This window comes from Spinacia oleracea, chromosome 2 (genome assembly GCF_020520425.1).
Source record: "Spinacia oleracea cultivar Varoflay chromosome 2, BTI_SOV_V1, whole genome shotgun sequence".
Taxonomy (NCBI): domain Eukaryota; kingdom Viridiplantae; phylum Streptophyta; class Magnoliopsida; order Caryophyllales; family Amaranthaceae; genus Spinacia; species Spinacia oleracea.
Genome location: NC_079488.1, coordinates 53,927,610 through 53,950,040, shown reverse-complemented (window position 1 = coordinate 53,950,040; position 22,431 = coordinate 53,927,610). Strand labels below are relative to the sequence as shown.

Sequence of the window (22,431 nt, the reverse complement as noted above, 5' to 3'; positions counted from 1 at the left end):
CAGTCAGTCACAGATGGTTCGTCACGCTTAGGAAAGCTTAGTCAAGCAGTGTTTGGTTTAATCATCGAACACACCGCTTCGGGCCTATGGACAAATATAGGCGTCTACACAACCTTATCCGACCGACCCATTTATCAGGTCTACTAGTGAAGCATGCATGGACAGTCTAGTTTAATAAAAAATGGATAAAGTGAAAGAGTTTAAGTGAAAATATGAAATATTGTGAGATAAAAGGTCCAGTTGATAAAATTAATGGGTAATTATTACTTAAGTGGTACTCCGTATGAGGTATTAAGAAATTACAAAGAGGTGTTCTAACGTTTTCATAATTACACTAAGGTTGCATAAAGTGTTAAATTTCATAATTTTTCAATGTTGCGATTACTTGATGTTTAGAAATAATTTATTTAACATTTTCCAGTTTCTCTTTTTTTCCTATTTTCAATTACTGATTTAAATAAAATCTCATTTTACAAATTAAATATATCTAATTTTCATAATTTTGTATTTCATGCTAGAGTAAGGGATAACTCAGTTGGTTAGAGCTTCCATTCCGGTTCCAGGTGATCATGGGATCGATTCTCATCCCCGCCCTTGTGGCTCATTCGCATCAAATATAACAATTTATAAAATAATGACATGTATACCTTTTTTCTTTGCCATTTTAGGAATGTGTTACAAGTATGGGTTAGCAGTTAGCTAGTTGTGGTTTTTTCCCCCTTTCGTTTGTTTATTTTTCCTGCTTGTAGTGTAGTGCATGTACCTCAGTTTTGAAATAGTAGGGATACTTTGAATTTTGACACTATTCACACATTTCAATTTGACTATCATTTGTGATTTATGGGTATAGAAAAATATAGTCGTGTGGAGTCTTGTTTGATTCGTCTCGATATGTACTTTCAGAATATCAACTTTTTATAATTTTTACGAATACAAAATTAGAGATATTAATGTCCAACCATTTACATCGGCAAACGTGAAAATGTAAACTGTGCCCATTATTTCTAAACGGAGGGATAATTTACCTTGCAAACTGACCTGCAAATTTTTCATATGTCATGGTTATGTAAGGGCATATCAATAAAAAATAAAATAAAATACACAATTGCAAATAAATTGTACATGTAAATAATATCACAAAAACATTACCTAATTTTAACCTCAAAATAAAGATTGTAATTCCATAATTCTTGTCAAAAAAAAAGAGCTACATAAATTTTGTTAAATAAGTAAACTTTTTAACATTAAGTGTTGTTTCTTCTTTAGGGATGCAACATGAAAGTAATTTTGAGCACTGTTATGGGGGAAAATACCCTCCTCATGAGGTGACATGACAAACCTACTCAGAGATTGCGTGGCAGCCAGCAAGGCAATGACAACATCGAGAAAGGTCATCAAGGCAAAAACGGCTAAGAGGGGATGACGGTTACAACATTGAATAGCATAACTCAAATCATGGAGCTGGGTCATTATATTAGCATTAATCATTGGTTTTACGTTACGAGTTAAGTAAGGAGTATAAATTAGTGGTTGGAATACTTGTTGTACATATATGTTAGCGTATTCCTAAATAATAAACTACTCTCTGTAGACACCTAATTCGTGTCTCCCAAAATGCCTTAACCACCAAGAAAAGATACTCTCTAAAATTCGTGCAAGGTACATAGCTATAATACAAAAGAAAAGGACGACGTCATCGTCCTTGTTTGGCGGGACCTGAGACACGTCACCTGCGCCAGGCGCTCCCCTTGCGCTGGGCGCTGACGTGGCTTGGTGTTTAGCCGCATAATCTTCTATTTAAACCCCTCATTTTCACCCAAATGAGGGGGGGAACAAATCAATACAACGTCGTAATACTGGTTTTTCCTCTCAAAACTAAAACACAAATTCAATCTTCAAACATTCAATTTTCCTGCAATTTTCTAAAATATCAAAGAAATTGGGAGTACAAATCGGAAAACTAGCCTAAACCTAGGAAGGTAAACCGAATCCCTAATACAAATTACCATGATTCAATCAAAGTTTCTACCTTTCTAATTTCAAGTTTACTAATCCTATGATGTACTTGTGTTGATTCATACACACTTGAACTAGGAAATGTCAAAAAAGGAGTAATCTTTGAGGGGATTACATACTTGAAACCCCACTAACACTAGTACAAAAAATGCATGTTGCTTCACCTTAAATGCATTGAACCTAAACATGCTCGAAGCATTAAGTTACATTTGCTTCGGTACTATTTTTGGGATTGAAGCATTTGATAGATTTTGAGACTCTGTCAAGTATATTGCATCGGACTTAATAGAGTTCGAAGCATTTAAACATGAAATAAATCCGCCAAAATATTTAATATTTCCGCCAAAAAGAAAACGCTTCGGGCCTATTTCATAAACGGTGCAATATGATTCTTGGATTTTATGTAAGCAAGCTGCGCAAGGCCCAATTGCATCGGCCACACGAAGGTTCAATTAATTTGATGCCCCATTCCAAGCTGTAATTACTATACCCAACCCACGACTGGCCTCTACCCCTCCTTCCCCAAAAGTACAGAACCACGAGCAACCACGAGCAACCTCCATTACTAACTCCTACTTCTCTCCACTTCTCCGGTCTTCACGGCGCACTTCTCCAGTTACAGGGCCGTGATTCACTATGGAACATCATAAATAAGCACAAGAAAATTCAATCATAAAAAGTAAATTAGAAAAAATAACTAAAATATACTACCCACCATTGCTGCTGCTAGTAAGCTGTTACTTTCATCGATCGGTTATGCACTCGAGTTCATTGGAATTGGAAGATTCATTCGAAGATTAATCGGAATTGAAAGGTTAGTTGCACTACCGATTATATTTTTCTATTATTTATGATGTAATTAGTCGAAATTGAGGGGGGTTTTCGCGTTTCTTGCCCACCAAATGTCTGTTTCAATGGCGTTGGTGGTGTTGTGAGGTATTCATTGCAAAAGACTACTGCTTTTCTTTACCATAACTGATTATACTTGTATAAATAATTATAATTTTAATTTGGTTTAATTGTTTTAGATTGATTGCTTAGAGAGGATGGAAACTAATAATTTGCTGAAACTCATATCGCAGATAAAGAAGGGCGCTCCTGCTATCCGTTGAAGTTGGTTCAGAAGTTGAAGTTTTGGCTGAGAAGTTCCTGTTCTGGAAAAAGTGAAGAATTCAGACATAGCGAAGGAGATTCTAGAGGTTAGCACGCATAACATTTTCCCCCTTTTGTCCATTGAAAGTGGAACATTATCCTGTTCTCAAAGGACTTGGTGATTTGATGTACCTTGAATGCTCTAAGTAACTTCCTGTCTCTCTATTCCTAATTAGAAATTATTGCGATTTGATTTGGAATTATTTGTTATACTCCGTTTTGAGTGTTTGGTTGTTGGTGGTTTCTGGTTGCTGGATTCTTTTTGATGGTGTGTTGGTTCTGTTTCGTTGTTGCTGGTATGGTCTGTTGGAGTAGTAGGGTAGTTGGTGGGCTTAGTGTTGTTAGCTGGGGAATGTTGCAGGTCTGAGTTCTTTTGCAGCCTGTGTTAGTGGTTGCAGGTGTTTCTGAAAATTGGCATTGTGTGTACCCGAGTGTAGATTCATTTCATAGTTTTTGATTTTCTAATTCTTGGATTTAGCTACTATAAGTTGCATTTAAGTGCTGAAGGAAACATACAAAACAAAAATGATCTCGAAATCATTAGTGAATATCTAACATTCACCAATACTTCATGCTAGCACAAGAATGCCCACATATCCAACACAACAATACTTGATAAAAATATAAACAAAAGTTTTCCCTACTACGACTTAAAGCTTTGAACTTGCACTCCATACACATCTAATATAAATGCGCAGTTTGTAAAGAAGCAAATTGGACAAATATGTACTTTAAGAGCAAATTAAAAATTGTACAAGCTAAGGTTCCATCTAGCATAGTGTAGGATCTACTAGATTATTATCTACTATTACAGGTTTAAAAAATGAAGTCTCTCTATTGCATAACAAAAATTTAAAGAATAATGCACACTCAAATACTGTTATTTTCCTTGAAAAAGGACTCCTCGTGCATAAGATACCTTATTGAGAATTTCATATAATAGATTCCAAGTGCCTAAGCGTCAGAACAATATATAAAGAGCAAGTTAGGTTAAAGTTTTTTAAAAACAATATAATGTATAAGTTAGAATAACAATCACAAAGAAAATACAGAGTATTAAGATAAAGTAAATACTATCGCATTGATATGCCAACGTGAAAGGGGCCAAAATCTCAATTACACTGGGACTTTAGATAGATGGAAATTCAAAAACCATTGTCACTATAATACAAAAGATGCTCAAGATATTCCACAAATACAAATATTAGTAACATAGAATGCAAATTTCTTCTTTTCTTTTAGTGTGTTGAGAGTGAATAATTACCATCCGTTCGTGCATAATGATCCATGAATAGATTGAGGGATGAGAAAATCCTTTTCCAATTCTGAAGGGCCCCAAATCTCAAATTTAGTAGGAGAATCGTTACTAGAATTTCGAACTATGAAAAGTTTTGAACCGGAAGGTGAATGCAGTATTATGGATGCCCCTTGCACCTCTACGGGAAAGGGTGACCATTGGAAATCCACAAGATTGTTTCCACTCCCATGAATAGAAGCAGACAAAATAAACTTTCTGCTAATATTAGCAAAGATATTGGGTTGACTGGCAGAAAATATTGCCTTAAAGTTTTTCCCTGTGCAAAACAAACGTAAATCAGTACTAAACAAAGCAGAATCAATGAAAAACATCACATTTTTTTAAGATGAAAATTTAAAATGAAAATAATAAAAATAATAATATACGTAGGATGAAAGCCGTCTGATATAAAGTTAATGCAACACCAATAATCATACCAGTACCTGATTTGCATACCCAAGCCTTGTCAATGTTACAGATGTTACTGAATTCTAAGATCAATGTAGACAGACTAGCATATTCTTCCTCCATGGCCGATTGAGTTTCCTTGTACCTTTTCTGCTTCTTTTGGCTTGAATCAGTCAGACCCCTTCATAGAAGGGGAACATGTGCACATAACAGAACTAACTTAAATAATTGGCATGCAGCCAGCATCAGAAGGGTCAAAATTAAAGGAATAAGATGTAAGAGAAACTACCTCCAGTAAACGAATTTGCCAACGAAGTTACTTTGTTAAAGAAGAAAACACACAAAACTGGGGATTGAATGCTGAAATAGAGGACTTGATCCTGCTGACCAGAACCATTCAAGAGTGTTTGTTAGGTGGGTTTGCCAATATAAAAGAAATAGTCCTTATGATTTTATTACCTAAGGAGGGACATGTGGGAGTGATGGGATCTGGGATGGAAACAAAATTGTTTTTTGTCATTATTGTAAAGAAATGAGAAGAGTTGGTAAATTTTTCCTTTATTCCCAATCACATATTCCACTCTTTGATCCTTAAACTAGCATCACCACTTAATAAACACCCCAACTTAAACAAATAAGCAGTCAAGCACCAGTAAGTGTGGGCAAAATGGAAGCAGCAATTTTTATTTTTATTGTTGAATAAAAGGTCAATCATCATCCACGAGGAAGTACACCGTGATATGTGATTAGTGTAAATCTCAACCCCATATATCCAAATATTGTATCATCTCTTGGCTATAAGAACAATTATTCGACATCTTGATGACAAATATTGTTCAGGCCAAGTGAACTTTAAAATACAATCATTTCTACCTTCTTACAATAACATTATTTCATTCAACTGCTTGGAATATACAACAGATAACTCAAGTGTAAACACTTGAAGTGTATTGTTACACCGAAGTTTTCAATTACATGTAAATGTAATGGTGTTATACATTGAGATGAAAATAACATCTCTGCCAGAATAATAGGCACACAAATCCTATTATACATCAAGAATGTTTTCCATCAAAAATGCTCTAGTTATACATTAAACACAAAAGGCGGAACAATATATACAGACCTTTAAGTTTCTATATGCCGTGGCCAATAAATGGTAAGTTCAGATCAATGCATACAACCAACTGCTATTCAATAAATGGTATTATTGCATTCAATTCAATTCTTTGGCTTGCTTTAACAGTTTTAAATTTTATTATGTGAAGACTTTGTGTGTTGTTTTATTTATATCTTTCTCAATATTTTAATGGAATAATGTAACTTTAATTTTTCCATGGTATACTGTTTTTTTTTAATTAGTTTCTCTATTTTCATGTCGTGCTTATTTGTTGTTATAGTTATATTTCTTTAAGTTTACCATTGTCGAAGGATAAGGGTGGATTTTATTTGTTGATAATACATCTTGATTTAGGATATATGTTGTTGTTGTTGTTGTTATTGTTGTTGTTGTTGTTGTTGTTGTTGTTGTTGTTGTTGTTGTTGTTGTTGTTGTTGTTGTTGTTGTTATGCTATCTGTTGATGTTGTTATGCTATTTGTTGCTGCTGTTATGCTATTTGCTGCTGTTGTTATGCTTTGCTGATGTATGCTATTGTTCATATAAAATGTTATTTGGTTTATGCAGTTATGTTGTTGTTGTTATGCTATTTTCCCGATGAAATTGTAATCATGTTCACTTATTTTTGACAAATGGTAAAAACAAATTTTCTATTTTTTTAGGTGGTAAAAATAATTTGTCCTTATGTTTTCCACTTGCCCAAACCATTTAATTAATGTTTCAACAAAAAATTAACTTCGTCCCGTCTATGGGAACCCTTTAAAGATTTTAATTTCATGCCGTTTTTGTTTAATTTTTCAAATTTTGAATATTAATTAATGGGTTCTTTTTGTTGTTTTTTTCTTCTTCTTGTTTTAGGTGTTGGTGACTAGTAGTAGCAGATAGATATTCTTTGTTGATTAAGGTAACATTTTTATTTTCATTGATCTCTCTCTTTAATGCCAATTTTTTAGCATGGGTATATGTTTGTATGTAATTTTGTTGGATTATCATCGAGTTTCAGACCTATAGCTTTGATTTCTTGTTGTTAGTGAACTTGAATATATTGTAATGATTGGCTTGTCGAAATTGAAAAATGGTTAATATCTATATTTAATCGCTTTCAACACTATAAATTGGTGTTCCATTGGTCAATTAATTCAAATTCTTCATTTTATGTCCATTTTCAATTATTTCAAGTCCCCCCCCCCCCTTGTGTTTTGTTGCAAAGTAAGGCTTATTTAGCTCCTATGTTGAATTTGATTAAGTATGAGTGCACAAGGAGGTTTTTCGGACCACCTAATATAAGATGTCAAAATTTTCAAACCAATACTAGTAGTTGTCTAATTGTCTTTGTCTATATATGTAACTTGTTTGAACAAATTCCCTTTTATTCCTTGTTGCATCAACTATGAAACTATAAATAGTCCTACATGATTAGAATCAGTTTTGAGTTTGTATTTGTGAAGCTAGTTTAGCAAATGTAAGTTCTAGTCAAATTAAGAACATAATTGATGGACTAGAGGATTTTTATGGAAGAGATAACTAAGCAATTAATCGGTGAGAACTTGAAATTTTTGGTAATGGGGCAGTCTTTTTCACGGGGGACGAGTAATTACTCGGGAAATAGAATCGTTTCCTTTGTATTAAACTGCAGCAATTTTTTTTTAAGGGCCCAATTATGATGTAGGTCCGGATGGGCCTCTTAATAGTCGAGCCTGTTTAATATGGTTGTTGTATGTGCCTCTAGTTGTTATAAATGGATTGCAATTGGATGTTCAAGGACTACGAGTCAATACATTCTAGGGGTTGAGGAGTTCATCGCATGTGCAGTTTGTTATCAGTTGAAGAATGGTGACGAGTCAATACTTTGCCCTTGTTCTAATTGTGATTGTTCTAGGAGGTTTTGTAATGTTGATAAGATTAGGGAACATTTAGTTCGTCATGGCTTTAGGTTGAACCATACAAGGTGGATATGGCATGGCGAGAGTGTTAACCATGGGGAGTGCAATATTAACTATGGGCACTCAGGAAGCACCTTCGGTGGTGATAATGATATCCACGATGACGATAATGGTAGCGATGATATGGATAATGATGAGATGGACTACGTTGAGTATGATGAGATAAATGAGATGATGCAGGATGTAGAAGACTATCTTAATGATCAATCTAGTATGTATGAGACTTTATCGAGTGCTGCGAGCAAGCCATTGTATCCTGGTTTCTCTAAGTATAGCATCTTATCTGCTATGTTGAAGTTGTATAATAAGAAAGCAAAATACAACTGGTGTGATAAGAGTTTCACTTCTCTATTGGAATATTTGAAAGATATGTTTCCGGAAGGGAATGAAATTCCGATATCTAACTATCGAGCAAAAAAGATGCTTTTTCCTATGGGTATTGAGTACCAAAAGATACATGCATGTCCGAATGATTGTATATTGTATCGGAAAGAGTATGAAGATCTCCACAAGTGTCCAAGATGTGGGTTATCGCGCTACAAGCGGAAGAAAGTGGATGGTACACCAGATGAGAAAGGACCTCCAGCAAAGGTGTTGTGGTATCTTCTGATAATACCAAGATTTAAACGTTTGTTTGCGAATAACAAGGAAGCAAAGAATTTAAGGTGGCACGAAGAAGGGAGAAAGAAAGATGAATATCTTAGACATCCCGTCGATTCTCCACAATGGAAGAATTTTGATGAGAAGTTCGACGATTTCGGTAAGGAAATGAGAAATTTAAGGCTCGGTCTTTGCACGGATGGAATGAACCCTTTTGGCACACTTAGTACTCAACACAACACTTGACCGGTTCTTTTATCCATATATAACCTCCCTCATTGGCTTTGTATGAAGCGAAAATACATCATGTTGTCCCTTTTGATATCAGGGCCAAAACAGTCAGGAAATGATATTGATGTTTACTTAGCACCACTTATTGATGATTTGAAAGTTCTATGGAATGAAGGTGTTCCCGTGTTTGACTCTTACACCGAAATAAACTTTACTTTGCGTGTTATGATATTTTGTACTGTGAATGATTTTCCGGCATACGGAAACTTATCGGGTTATATTAACAAGGGAGAAAAAGCATGTCCAATTTGTGAAGATGATATGGTGGGAGAGTACTTAGAATATTGTAAGAAGAACATATATTGTCATACTCGTAGGTTGTTACCTCTTGATCACCCTTATCGAAAGAAGAAAAAACCGTTCAATGGGAAAACAAAGGTTCGAGTTTCCCGTCCTCCTCTTTCTGGAAGTGAGGTGTACGAGCGGGTCAAAGATATCAACACAGTCTACGGAAAGCCTTACAAGGCTATAAAATGAGCCCTTTATAAGAAGAAGTCCCTGTTTTGGGATCTCCCGTGTTGGAGGCATTTAGAGGTTAGGCACTGTCTCGATTTTATGCACGTTGAAAAAAATGTTTTTGAAAGTATTATTGGGACATTGGTGAATATACCGAGAAGACAAAGGATGGTGAAAATGTTAGGAAAGACATGCAAAAATTGAAGATCCGTCCAGAGCTGGCGCCTGAAGATAAGGAAAAAGGAAAATATCTTCCTCCAACATGCTACACTATTCTAAGAATGAGAAAATAAGTTTTTTTGAGTGTTTGCGTGGCATAAAGGTTCCATCTGGATACTCGTCCAACATAAAAAGACTCATGTCTAAGAACGAATTGAAAAATGGTGGGTATGAAGTCTTATGATTGCCATGTTATGATGCAACAATTTCTTCCAATTGCGATCCGAGGGATATTTCCAAAGCATGTGAGGAATGCCATTACGAAGCTTTGTTTCTTTTTCAATGCTATATGTAGTAAGGAGATTGATCCTTCGACTTTCGATGATCAGCAATCAGAAGTTATCGTCACATTGTGTCAGTTGAAATGTATTTTCCACCTTCATTCTTTGATATACATGTGTTCATGCATATCGTTCAAGAAATCAAGATTTGTGGTCCAATGTGGGCGTGGAACATGTATCCGTTTGAGAGACATTTGGGCACTTTACAAGATAAAGTCCGGAATCGATACTATCCCGAAGGTAGTATTATTGAAAGCATAAAAGCTGAAGAGATTATGGGGTTTGTTGCTCAATACCTAGCAGGGCTAGAACCGGTTGGACTTCCGAAGTCTCATCACGAAGAGAGGTTAGAAGGTCATGGTATAATTAGCCATAAAAGGATCATGGTGGATCGTAAGATAGATGAAGGCTAAGGCTCATTTGTACGTACTACAACATCTTTCTAAGGTTCAACCCTATATAGATGATCACATGGCTTATTTGAAGGAGAAGAATCCTTTGAAATATGATCAGTGGTTAGCTAAGGAGCACAATGACACTTTTTTAGCATGGTTCCAAGTCAAGGTTATGTCTCAACACACTAAAACTCCAAAAGTAGTTTGTAATATGATTAAGTGGCTTGCATATGGTCCTGAGCTTCTAGTTGACTCATATGAAGGTTATGATATCAATGGGTATACATTCTATACGGAGCGCCAAGATGCCAAGTCTGTTAATCAAAATACTGGTGTAAGTGTGGTTGCATCATCAACAGAGTACGCTAATGCTAAAGATACTAGGCCTCTAGAAGTAACTATGCCATACTACAGGGTGATTGAAGATATTTGGGAGCTTGACTACTCCAAATTTAGAATCCCTCTATTTCGATGCAAGTGGCTTGACAATGGGCGTGGTGTGCGAAGAGTTGAGGATGGATATACAGAAGTTGATTTTAAGCGTTTGGGTCATCAAAATGAGCCTTTCATCATGGCATCACAAGTTAAGCAAGTATTTTACATTGTTGACCCCAAAGATAAAAGAAAGTCTATTGTTGTTCAAGGAAAGAGAAGAATTCTTGGTATTGGTGATGTGGAGGACGAAGAAGAGTATGATCAATTTGATGAGGACCTAAGTCAAACGGGGAAGATGCATTTGATGCAAATTATATGCGTTCTGATCATTGTGAAGGCTTATGGGTTAAAAAATTCAAATTATTTTGAATTACATGTTAACTATTATGTATGGTCTTTTATTTTTTAGTATTATTTTGGATGATGTTTAGGGAAAATTCTACTTAGAGACGAACTTGCCTTGATGATGGTGCTAACAATCGATCGAGCTAGATAATTTAGAGTAACGAGAGCAAGTTGTAATAGCATGGGATAATAGTATTGTTATTGCTTGGAATTCGTATATGTAAACTGACAAAACTAAGCCATTTTATAGGCCTTTGTAACAAGAATGTAACATTTGTGCTTAATTACACATAATCGAACAATAAATACGTAATGAAGGCTGGCTTCATCAATGGTTCGTAACGGTTGTCTTGATCCTAACCGTTGAGAGTAAATTAGAACGGTGCTACCATACGCCCTGCTGGCAGCCACGTATGCAATGTTTTCCACGTCTGTCCATGTCACCAAGAGGGTATTTTCCCCCCTAATAATTGTCCCAAACCCATTTTGAATTTATTCCGGGAAGTTCAAAAGGAGAAATGGGTTTCACGGAAGGAAGGGTGGAAACTGCCCCTTGATCCCCCCAATACTGACGGCGTTAGAGTAATGATGATTTTGCTTTGGAAAGATCAACCGCTCAACTGCGCCATTAAATAGGCCTGTCCGTCCAACCACCCCTACTCACTTCTGCATTCTCTCTCTTCTCTTTCCGAGAAAAAAGCAATCGGCGCCCTTTCTCTCTCCTTTCCTCAGGTAACCGCTTCGCTTCCATCTTCTTCCTTTCTCTTTTCTTTCTTCAATTCCTTCTATGTCGCAACAAATGGGGAAGAAATCCACCGGCGCGAAGAACAAGAGGGCAGTGGTTGAGTGCGATCTGGTCGAGGGGCCAATTTTGAGTCCCACCCACATGCTGGACAAGAAGAATGCTCGGCCGGCCACTTGGGGGAAACAAGATGTGGCGGTGCTCAGGGAAGAGTGCGGCTTCCCTCCGTCGGCGGTAATACGGTTGCCGCAGCCCGATGAACGGGTCGATTGGACATCGGACGGCTGGGTGTGCTTTTTTGAGTACCCCTTCAGAATTGGGTACACTTACCCTTTCTCGCCACTGGTGCGAGGAGTTTTGAGGGCCTGGCGGTGCCGCCGGCGCAGTTAATGCCGCAAGTTTGGAGAGTGATGCGCCTGGTCGACCATTTGGCCGGCCAACTGGACATGGAGTTCCGGGTCGAAGACCTGGCTTACACCTACAAAGTCCAGAACTACGGTGCTGGAAGATACTTGCTGCATGTCAAGGATGACAGGGAGGCTCTTCTTGGTGCGGACAAGTCGAACGACCGCGGGTGGATGGGTCGGTTCTTTTTTGTGGAGTTGGCTAGTTTAGGGCCCGACTCCAACTTCTTGACGGGGGAATGGATGGCTAGAGGTATTTTGTTTGTTTTTTGTGTTTTTTGGGCTTGTTGATTTGACTTTGTCTCACTTTCTTGTTTTTGTAGGTGCATCTTTTGACACGGTTGGAGTCGGTGCCGAGGCTGTAGAAAAAACTGCCGTACTACTGGGAGTCCCTCTAAAGGACAGAGCTTTTGTTGGTACCAAGTTCGAGCGTGAGGAACTTTCTCAAGAAGAAGAGATCTCTGAACCTGCGAATATGTCGACATCAACAGGTAAACATGGGTTAGGGTTAGTTTACAGCTTTGGGTTCGTTGCCCTTTCCAAAACAGATATATATTACAACTATTGTGATGAGACTGAGTCGTCGAAAAAATGCTTTCTACAGGAACTAGCTCGTCGACTCGCTCTGACAAGGCTCCCTCTGCGGATGCGTTGCTGAGGAAAAGGTTGGAGGCACTGGGGAGTGTGTCTCGACCTAAACCCATCACCGTGCTGTCACCTCCGAGGCCGCCAAAGGCTTCAATCGACGCCACGGTGACCGGGGAGACTGGTTCGTCCTTGCCTGCTGAGAAAAAGCTACCGCCTCCTTCTCGGAAGAGGAAGCTTGCAGTGGAGTTTCCTGACGACTACGGGTCGGCAGACGCGCCACGAATCCAGCTTTGGCCCGAGGTCGACCGCCTGTGGATGCCGTCTAGCCGTGAGCGTCAAGAGTCCTTGTCCCCAGTTGCTGAAACTGTCGAGAGAGTCTCGGATTTATGGAGGGTATGTTTTTCCTTGCTTATTCTTTGTCTCCTTTTTGTTGCGTGCCATCATCGTCTCGTCATCTAGTGACTTTAGAATTTTTCCTTTCCTGTTTAAATAGGCCCTGCAATCTGCTTTAGCTACACGCAATCATGTCATAATGTTAGAAGATCAAATAGTAAACCTAAAAAACGACATGAAGAAGGCAAAGCAGGAAGCTGGTCGCCTTGGCGGCGTGGCCAAGGAGGCGACGACCAGAGCTGAGGCGCTGCAGGTGGCGCGAGAAAAGGGGGTTGCTGAGATTGCAACGCCGAATGTCGAGAAGGAGACGTTGGTTGCTGAGGTCGACGAGCTGAAGACGTCTCTCTCCAAAGTCAAGGCGAGGAATTTCGAGTGTGCTGGTTACTACACTTGGAAAATGAAGGCCGAGATGATGGAGGAATTCAAGGCGGGCAAAAATGTGAGCTGGACTCCTGATGAAGATATTGCTCAGTTCAACGCTGCATTCCCCGAGGACTATATCCCCCCTGGTGCCGTTAGCGATGAGGAAGACGTTGAGGAGGGTGCAACAGCAACCAGCCCCAATGCCGAGACGGTGGAGGCACCAGGCGATGGCGAACAAGGGGAGAATGCAGGTCCAGCAGGTCCCCAGGAGTAGCTCTGTCCCCCTTCCTTAAAAAAAATTAAAATTTCAATGGTGTTTGCTTTAAATAGTGGTTTTGTTTTAAACAATATTTTGTGTGTTTGGCCTTTGAGGAGGTCAAAAAGATATTGCGGCTGTGTTTCGCCTTGATGGTGGCGGTCTTTTGTGTGTTTTCAGGCTTATCCAAGAGGGCAAGTTATGTAAATATTTTGTGGATTTTCAGTTTTTGTGTTGTTTGCTTGTGTTTGGAAAAATTGTGCTTCGTTTTGTGTTTTGTTTTGCAGGCTGGGCACATACCTCGAGTTTGACTGTCGGCAAGATGCTGCAAAATGTATACTGTAGAAAATGTAGATCAGTATTCCAATGTGTATGTAATGTACATTGTAGTGTACCAGGCGTTTTTGTAATGGCCTAAATTGTGTTTTGTAGTTTGTAAAATTGTAATATGTAATGTATGCAAGCATGTTTGAATAAAATTGACAAAGTTTTCTCGCACTTTGTTTCCTTGAAAATGTGTGTACAATTTCGAGTTTTTGCTTTCCTGTATTCTGTGTTGTATACTTCAATCCATCCATCCTTTCCTTGTCGAATCCATCATCATGTGGGCATCATACTGTCAACATAGCAGAGCGTGAGGGTTGGCCGTTGGTGGAGCCAACGACCCTCCGATGCTTAAGTCAGTATAGAGCGACATGAGGATGAAATGAAATTACGACAAGGAGAGAAAAGGAAAAAGGTTAAGGAGAAATACTAGACGAAGTCAAGTTGTATGCTTATGTTTGCTACTCCCTTCTAGATGTGTGTTCATATTGGCACAGTGTTGTAACCTGCAAAACGAGACAATGGCGTGAAGGATGGCCGTTCGTTGAGCCAACGGCCCTCCGATGCCTAAGTCAGTAATGATAATAATATAGTTCGAAAAGAAAAGAAGTAGAAAAGATAGAGATGAGGGACGTAGCTTCTTTTGTTACTTGTAAGTGCGTTTCATCATAGTGATGTCCGAGACGTTCTCGGGTCCGTGATACGTCGTGCCCACACCGTTGCGTTGGGGTGTCGGCATAGCGGCGGCGGATGCCTAAGTTCCCGTGTGTTAGGAAAAAACTAGAAAAAGAAAAGATTCAAGGGTTCATAAATGGTACAATTTCAGGTGTGTGGCGTTCCAACTTCTTGGGATAGGTGTGCCGTCTTTGTCAACCAACACGTACGCGCCATGACCTGTTCGTCTTATAATCTGGTAAGGACCTTCCCATGTAGGAGCCAACTTTCCATGTCGAGGATCCTTCTTGTTTGGAAAGACTTTGCGCAGAACCCAATCTCCTTGCTGAAATACTCGAGCTCTCACGTTCTTGTTGTAACTATTCGCGACTGCTTGTTGGTAGGATGCCATCCTGATCAATGCCGCTTCTCTGAGTTCGTCGACGGTGTCAATGTCGTAGGCCAGGACTGAGTCGTTCATTCCTGGTGCCATAAAACTGCTTCTTGCTGTGGGGAGCTCGACTTCGGGAGGGATGACTGCCTCGCAACCGAAGACTAGGGAGAAAGGAGTATGATTGGTCGCCGTCTTGGGTATTGTCCTGTCGGCCCAAAGGATCATGGGTAATTCGTCTGCCCATCTTCCTTTGGCGTCGTCGAGGCGCTTTTTGAGGTTGTTGATGATGTTGAGGTATGCAAGGTGATGTTGTATCTGCCGTAAAATTCCTTGGTTTTGTTGCTGATGAACTGAGAACCATTGTCGCAGACGATCTCGGAAGGGATACCGAACCGACTAAGGACATTTCGCTTGATGAACGAGATGACCTCGGTATCTCGAACTCGTTTAAATGCTTCAGCTTCGATCCATTTGGAGAAGTAATCAGTCATTTCCAACATGAAGACACGCTGCCCTGATGCTTGTGGTAAGGGTCCCACTATGTCCATCCCCCACTTTATGAAGGGCCAAGGGGACAGGATGGGGTGGAGCACTTCACAAGGTTGGTGAGAGATGGATGCGAACCGCTGGCAAGAGTCGCATTTCCTGGCAAAGGCTATTGCGTCTTTCTTCATGGTGGGCCAATAATATCCCATAGTAAGAGTTTTGTGGGCTAAGCTTCTTCCTCCGGCATGGTTTCCACATTCACCATCATGTATGTTGCACAATGTCGACTCGATCTTGTCGTGATCTAGGCATCTCAGGTACGGTCCTGCAACTGATTTTCTGAACAATATCCCATGGATTAAGATGAATCTGGAGGCTTTCATGCGGAAGGACTTTTCGTGGGTGACTCCAGGTGGGATGGTGTTGTGTTTGAGCCAGTGTATGTAGGGGTCGCGCCATGAAGGCATTGAGTAGGTGGAGTTTGTTCGGTGATGGGTAGGTTATCTTTGGTGATAGCTGGGTACATTAAGTGGACTACGGGGATGGAAGTGAGTTTAGGTTTGATATTTGAGCCGAGGTTGGCTAAGGCGTCAGCCTGGGTGTTCTGATCTCTTGGTATTTGTTGTAGGGTACATGAGTCGAACTTGTTGACGAGCCTTTTTGCTATTTCCAAGTAAGCCTGCATCTTTGAGTCCTTTGCTGCATACGAACCGTTAATCTGACTGATAATCAATAACGAATCACAACGTACCTCGAGTCGGCGGATACTCATGTCGAGTGCTAGTGATAATCCTAGGATCAACGCTTCGTATTCCGCCTCATTGTTGGTAGCTTTGAACTCGCAACAGCCAGACTGTACTATGGTGTCCCCTTGTGGCGACTTTAGCACAATACCTAGGCCTGTCCCCCGTATGTTGGAGGAGCCGTCAGTTTGTAGAGTCCATGCCGATGAGGATCCATCATCGGTCAGTATGTTGATTTCTTGGTCGGCTTCGTGTTGTAGGCTTGGGCTGAAGTCAGCCACAAAATCTGCCAGAGCTTGCGACTTGATGGTTGTACGAGGTTCGTACCTGATGTCGTGACAACCTAGTTGTATTGCCCACTTGGACATCCTGCCAGACAACTCGGGTTTCCTCATGATTGACTTCATGGGATAGTTAGTTCTAACAGTTATAGGATGACATTCGAAATAAGGGCGTAATTTAACGGAAGCAACAACTAATGCAAGGACAAGTTTTTCAAGATAGGAGTACCTCGTTTCGGCGCTAAGTAAAGACTTACTGATGTAATAAACAGGTAACTGCCTGCCGTCTTCTTCTCGTACTAGCACCGCACTGACGGTCGTCTCTGTAACTGCAAGGTATACCTGTAACTCCTCATTATCTTTTGGTTTGGACAGTAGCGGAGGGTTCGACAGGTACTGCTTGAGTTGTTGTAGAGCAGCTTCATGTCGATCGGTCCAGCTGAACTTCTCGTTCTTCCTGAGGACGTTGTAGAACAATTTGCACTTGTCGGACGACCTGGAGATGAAGCGATTGAGGGCGGCCACTCTGCCTGCTAATATTTGTACGTCCTTTTGATTTCGAGGTGATTGTAGGCTGATGATTGCGCAGATCTGGTCAGGGCTGGATTCGATGCCTCTTTGAGTAACCATATAACCTAGGAACTTCCCAGAAGAGACTCCGAACGAGCACTTGGTGGGGTTGAGCTTCATGTTGTATTCTCGCAAGACGTCGAAGGCTTGTTGGAGATGCGAAATGTGGTCTGAGGCTTTCTTGGACTTTACCAACATGTCGTCGATGTAGACTTCCATTGTGTCGCCTAACTGTTTCCTGAAAATTTTGTTGACTAGGCGTTGGTAGGTGGCACCTGCATTTCTCAAACCGAATGGCATGACTTTGTAACAATAAGTTCCCCGCTCCGTGATGAAGGCGGTTTTTTCCTGATCTTCCAGGTGCATCAGAATCTGGTTGTATCCACTGAATGCATCCATAAATGTGAGCATTTCATGCCCTGCAGTAGCATCAACCATGGCGTCGATGTGAGGTAAGGGAAAAGAATCTTTGGGGCATGCTTTGTTGATGTCGGTGAAGTCTATGCAAACACGCCATTTCCCGTTTTTCTTTCTAACCACGACGACATTGGCTAACCAATCTGGATATTTGACTTCTCTGATTTTTCCCGTATCTAACAGTTGCTGAACCTCGTCGTTGATGATTTGGTTACGTTCTGGAGCGAACTTCCGCCGTTTCTGCTTGACGGGTTTGTGATGTGGGTCAACACTTAATTTGTGAGTGATGACGTCTAGGCTGATACCCGGCATGTCTTCATGGGACCATGCGAAGCAATCTGCGTTGGCCTTGAGAAATGTGATGAGCTCCGACCTGATGTTTTCTAGCATGTCGCACCCGGTGAAAACGACTTGTTCTGGTTTCGCAGGATCTAAGATAACTTCGTCGAGGCGTTCAGACTTGGGCTCTTTGTAGCCTGCTGCGTCGGAACTGGACTGTAGTTGCTATAAAGAAGATTTATTGGTGGCTGAGGGCTTTAGTGCTGCCTTGTAACACTATTTGGATTCTTGTTGATCTCCTTTGATTTCTTGAACCCCCCATCGAGTTAGGAATTTGATGGTCTGATGGTATGTCGAGGGGATGGCCTTCATGTCGTGGATCCACGGCCTGCCCAAGATAATGTTTTAAGATGAAGGGCAATCAATAACACAGAATCTTACCTGTTGGTTGATTCCTTGAGCATAAACAGGTAAGGTGACTTCTCCGAAGGCGGTCTTTGCCTCGCCGCTAAACTTAATCAGCACGGTGGATTTTCTTGACGACATCCGTATCCGGGTTGAGCCTCATCTCTTTGAGGGCGTCGAGCATCATCACATTAGTTGAGCTGCCGTTGTCGACCAAGACTCGTTTGATCATGCAGTTTCCAACAGGAATGGATATCACCAGGCCGTCGTGATGTTTCTCCGAGATGTCCCCTGCATCAGATTCATCAAAAGATATAGGGGTTAGATACTTCGCGGCTACGGCTCGGGCCGGTCTGTCTATCTCGTTTTCTCGAGCATGCCTCTTCGCTGCAGAATAAGTTAAACCACAGATGTCAGAACCTCCAGCAATAAAATTTACAGTTTTAGTATGAGGGGGAGGTGGAGGAGGTCGAGATGGAGAGTTAGAGTTGTCTTTGTTGACGACGCCACGGGCTTTGTCTGACATGACGTCTTTGAGGTATCCGTTTTTCAATAGATAGGATACTTCTCTTCTCAATGCAACGCAGTCGTTAGTGGTGTGACCGATGTCGGCATGAAAATCACACCATTTTGAGGGATCCTTCTTTGATTCGGGTTTGCTGGACTTCGGTGGCCACTTGTAGACACCTACTTTTGTCCCCATTCCCGCAAGGGAAAGGTTCGATGATGAAAGCATAAAAACTCCAGTTGACAACGCATCTCCTATAAAATAAACGAATCTCGATTCCCCATTTCATTTCACCCGAAACCTGCTATTTATGGAAACCTGCTAAAAATAGTAACTGCCGTAAAAGGTAGCTTCTAAAAGTAGCAAATCATAAAAGATAGAAATCTGTCAGAATTAGGTGTTGCATTCCAACATAAATCCTAAATGAGATAGAAAACTGCGAGAATCCTATTCCTAATATGATTCGGAAATAAGGTTACGTATTAATTGAAATCCTAACGAGCCTAGAGTTCGTAACGGGCCCAGACGCATTCCGTCATAAAATTGATACGCGCTAAAAGACTCGAATTAATCTCAAACTCTACGGATTTTAGGAATCCGAATCTGACTAAACAAAACTGCCCAGACCCTATTTTCAACGCCTGGATCTGGGCGCTGAAAATACCTGGGTACGTCTTTTTTCCTAATTCTTTATGGATTAGAACTCTGCAATTCTATCTTTCCACGAACTCTTCCCTATAAATAGGCCCCTAGTTTCGACGTGAAAGAACACACAACAACACACAATTATATTCTGAGTATTGACTCCGACCCTTAGCCTAAGCCTCTCGCTGCAAAACTGTTCACGCGTTCTGTCGCAATCGATCCATAAATCGAACAAAACGTATCCTGTCCCATAATAGAGATTCGTTAAATAAAAAGGAGAAATAGCAAAGTCAAAGTGGTTAGTTTTCTGAGAACCGTGACACACCTCTCAAGGGTGCGTCGTAATGTGTCCATTTTCGATGATTTAACTGCTTTCCTCGCCCTTTTTATGAACTGTTAAACTAACCTAATCTGATTGTTCTATCACGCCTAACAAATATAATATTTTTGGGAAATCGGATTATCATGCTAGGTCCCTTAATGCTATTTAAATCAGATAATCACGATCGAATTAGTATTATATGTTGCATATTGCTAAAATCAATTCAGATTAGTTTAATAGTTAACGCATGTCCCTTCAATTATTTATGCTGAGCTAGTAAGGATATCCTGCCTCTGGAGTTATCGACGAGCGAAGTAATCCTCTCGGTAGTTACAGTCCCCCGAACCCTCAATCTCTACCTTGCGGGTGTATATTGAGAGATCCCCACACCAGGGATCACAAGGGAACCTACGGCCGTCGTGGTCAAACATAATTGCATTCCCTTTATGTCACGATAACCGGGTTTGTCAGTTTTTCTCATTGTCGTTAAAAACTGAATGGCGACTCCTATATTACTAGTCAATTGGGTGTATACTCACAGGAAATCCAATTACACTTGATTGAATAAAAAGAATCGTCACACCCACGAGGGACAAGGTCACGCATTAGCCTCGTGCTTTTTCGACCCCCTTACAGTGGCGACTCCACTGGGGATAGTGAAGGAAATACTCGTGCTTGTAGGTAATCAAAATAGCCGAAGGGTGAAACGATCCTACCCCGCGTTTATTTCCCCATCAAGTTGGGACGACCTGAAAATCAGCATATTAATGTGAACGGGCAGAACATCATAACGAATCTCGGCTCCCTCGGGAGTTGGGACTAAGGATACCTTTTTTCGCCAATAGGGGGGGTGCATACGCCGCGCATGTTTCCCACTCGGTACTTGTGCAGGTAGTACACCTATCCCGAACCCAATCGCTCGCCCATTAGGTCCCTCTCGCCTGCATGCCCCCTTGGCTTGCACTTGCGGGTTGGCCTCTTGAGCGAAATTCGTCTGTTGAAGACACTACCTCGACCGGGGCATGTGTTGGATCTACGATAGAAGCGGTACCAAGCCAGGCGCAAATAAACTACCCATAGAAGCCTATCATAAACTACATGGCATATTTAATTTTCAAATCCATGTTTGTAATGTAGTTATGTGTAGCGAAATATGTGATTGTGTGTGACAAACTATCTTAGAAAACCAACTACCTTAAAAACTGCCCAAACGTTCATAGACTAATTTGCCAAAGAGTTATACCGAAACACGTGTTCCGCAAACCCGAATGATCGCCACAAAATAAGCGACGCTCGGGATGGCCTGTAACGAATCCCACAAACGCTGTTACGCGTAAAGGACGTTATTAGGCAAGCACGCAAGTCGAAGTCGCATAAACAGAAGACAGAAAACGAGAACCAGCCAGGGACGCATTTTCAACGCCCCTGGCTGGGCGCCAGAATTTCTCACGCCCCTAGCTGGGCGATGAAGTTGCTGCTTGGCCTTCTGGTCAGGCGCAGCAGCCTCGGTGCCCGAGCGAAAGGAAAATACGTAGCGCAAAAAAAATGTTCATCAAAAGAATTGCTACAAGGGCGTAAGAAAAGCACTCGATTTCAAAAAGCGACTCGTGAAAAATTAATAACTCTTTGTGTCGTTGTTGGGCCTCCTACGACGGCAATGCTCGGCATCGAAACCGAACATGCTAACAACTATGAATGTCACACGGGCAAGTGTTTCGAAAATCTAAAGAATGACAAAAAAAAAAAAAAAAAACCAATTTAGAGAGTCGAAGTCTAGACTAAGTAATGCTTGAAACTTTGGGAACCTAAACTTTAGCTTATCTTATGCTTAGGACTGGTCCTGCCACTTGGTGCCGATCAGGGAATCAACGGCTAGTGCGTCTCGAAGATACATCGCCAACACCAGGTTTAGTAACTCCAAGCTCCGTTCGTCGTCCCTCATTTCAAGGATCTCCGCTTCCCCAACCTCGATTCGCACCTCCAAACATGTCCATCGAAGATTTGCGAGACCAGATGCTCCAAATGACCCAACTTATGGGCCAACTGAAAATGGAAAACGAAGCCCTAGCGGCTGCGCAAGCCAAAAATGACCTCGAAAATGAGAAGAGGATTGAAAAAATGGTCCTACAGCAAACCATGGGGAGCAAATACTTCTCCCTCGAGCCTGAACCTTTTCCTGGCAAATTACCAGAAAAGTTCAGTTTATCTGACTTACAAAAGTTCAAGGCCACGGACAACCCCCGTGATCATCTACTGAGCTTTGTGAATACCATGAACTTGAAAGGCGTGGACAAGTCCATGTACTTACCTGCCTTTCCTTTGTCCTTGGAACCTGTGCCGCTCAAATGGTACTATCACCAGGACCCTAAGCTCTTCCCCACTTGGGAAGACTTTGTCAATGTCTTCATCAAGCAATACTCGTCAAACATGGATTTCCAAGTCACCATGCGCGAGCTGAAAGTTCTCTTCCAAAAGAAAAATGAGGGTTTCACAACCTACTTTGCTAGATGGAGGGACCAGGCGGCCCAGCTAATCAATAGGCCTCCCGAAACAGAATTGGTCCAAAAATTCATTGACAACCTGGACCCGGCTTACAGACAACACCTTAGGTACCTGGGACTCGACACTTTCAAAAGAGTTTATGATGTGGGAATAAAGATCGAGGACGACCTCGCCAAAACCATACAGAGCAAACCCACAT

At 40.9% G+C, this 22,431-nt stretch overlaps 1 protein-coding gene across 1 annotated transcript; it reads left to right on the top strand.

Moving 5' to 3' along the window:
• The first annotated feature begins 7,697 nt into the window (after window positions 1-7,697).
• On the top strand, window positions 7,698-9,302 carry LOC110798778 (uncharacterized). Its single transcript, XM_022003974.1, has 2 exons — window positions 7,698-8,760; window positions 8,863-9,302. Exons 1-2 carry the CDS (start codon window positions 7,698-7,700, stop codon window positions 9,300-9,302), a joined length of 1,503 nt encoding a protein of 500 aa, XP_021859666.1.
• The last annotated feature ends 13,129 nt before the right edge of the window (window positions 9,303-22,431 follow it).

Bases quoted from the DNA above. Each gene is read 5' to 3' on its own strand.
- LOC110798778 (XM_022003974.1), top strand. From the start codon at position 7,698: ATGGTTGTTGTATGTGCCTCTAGTTGTTATAAATGGATTGCAATTGGA. The intron at 8,761-8,862 runs GTACTCAACACA...TTTTGATATCAG, and splicing joins GAACCCTTTTGGCACACTTA to GGCCAAAACAGTCAGGAAAT.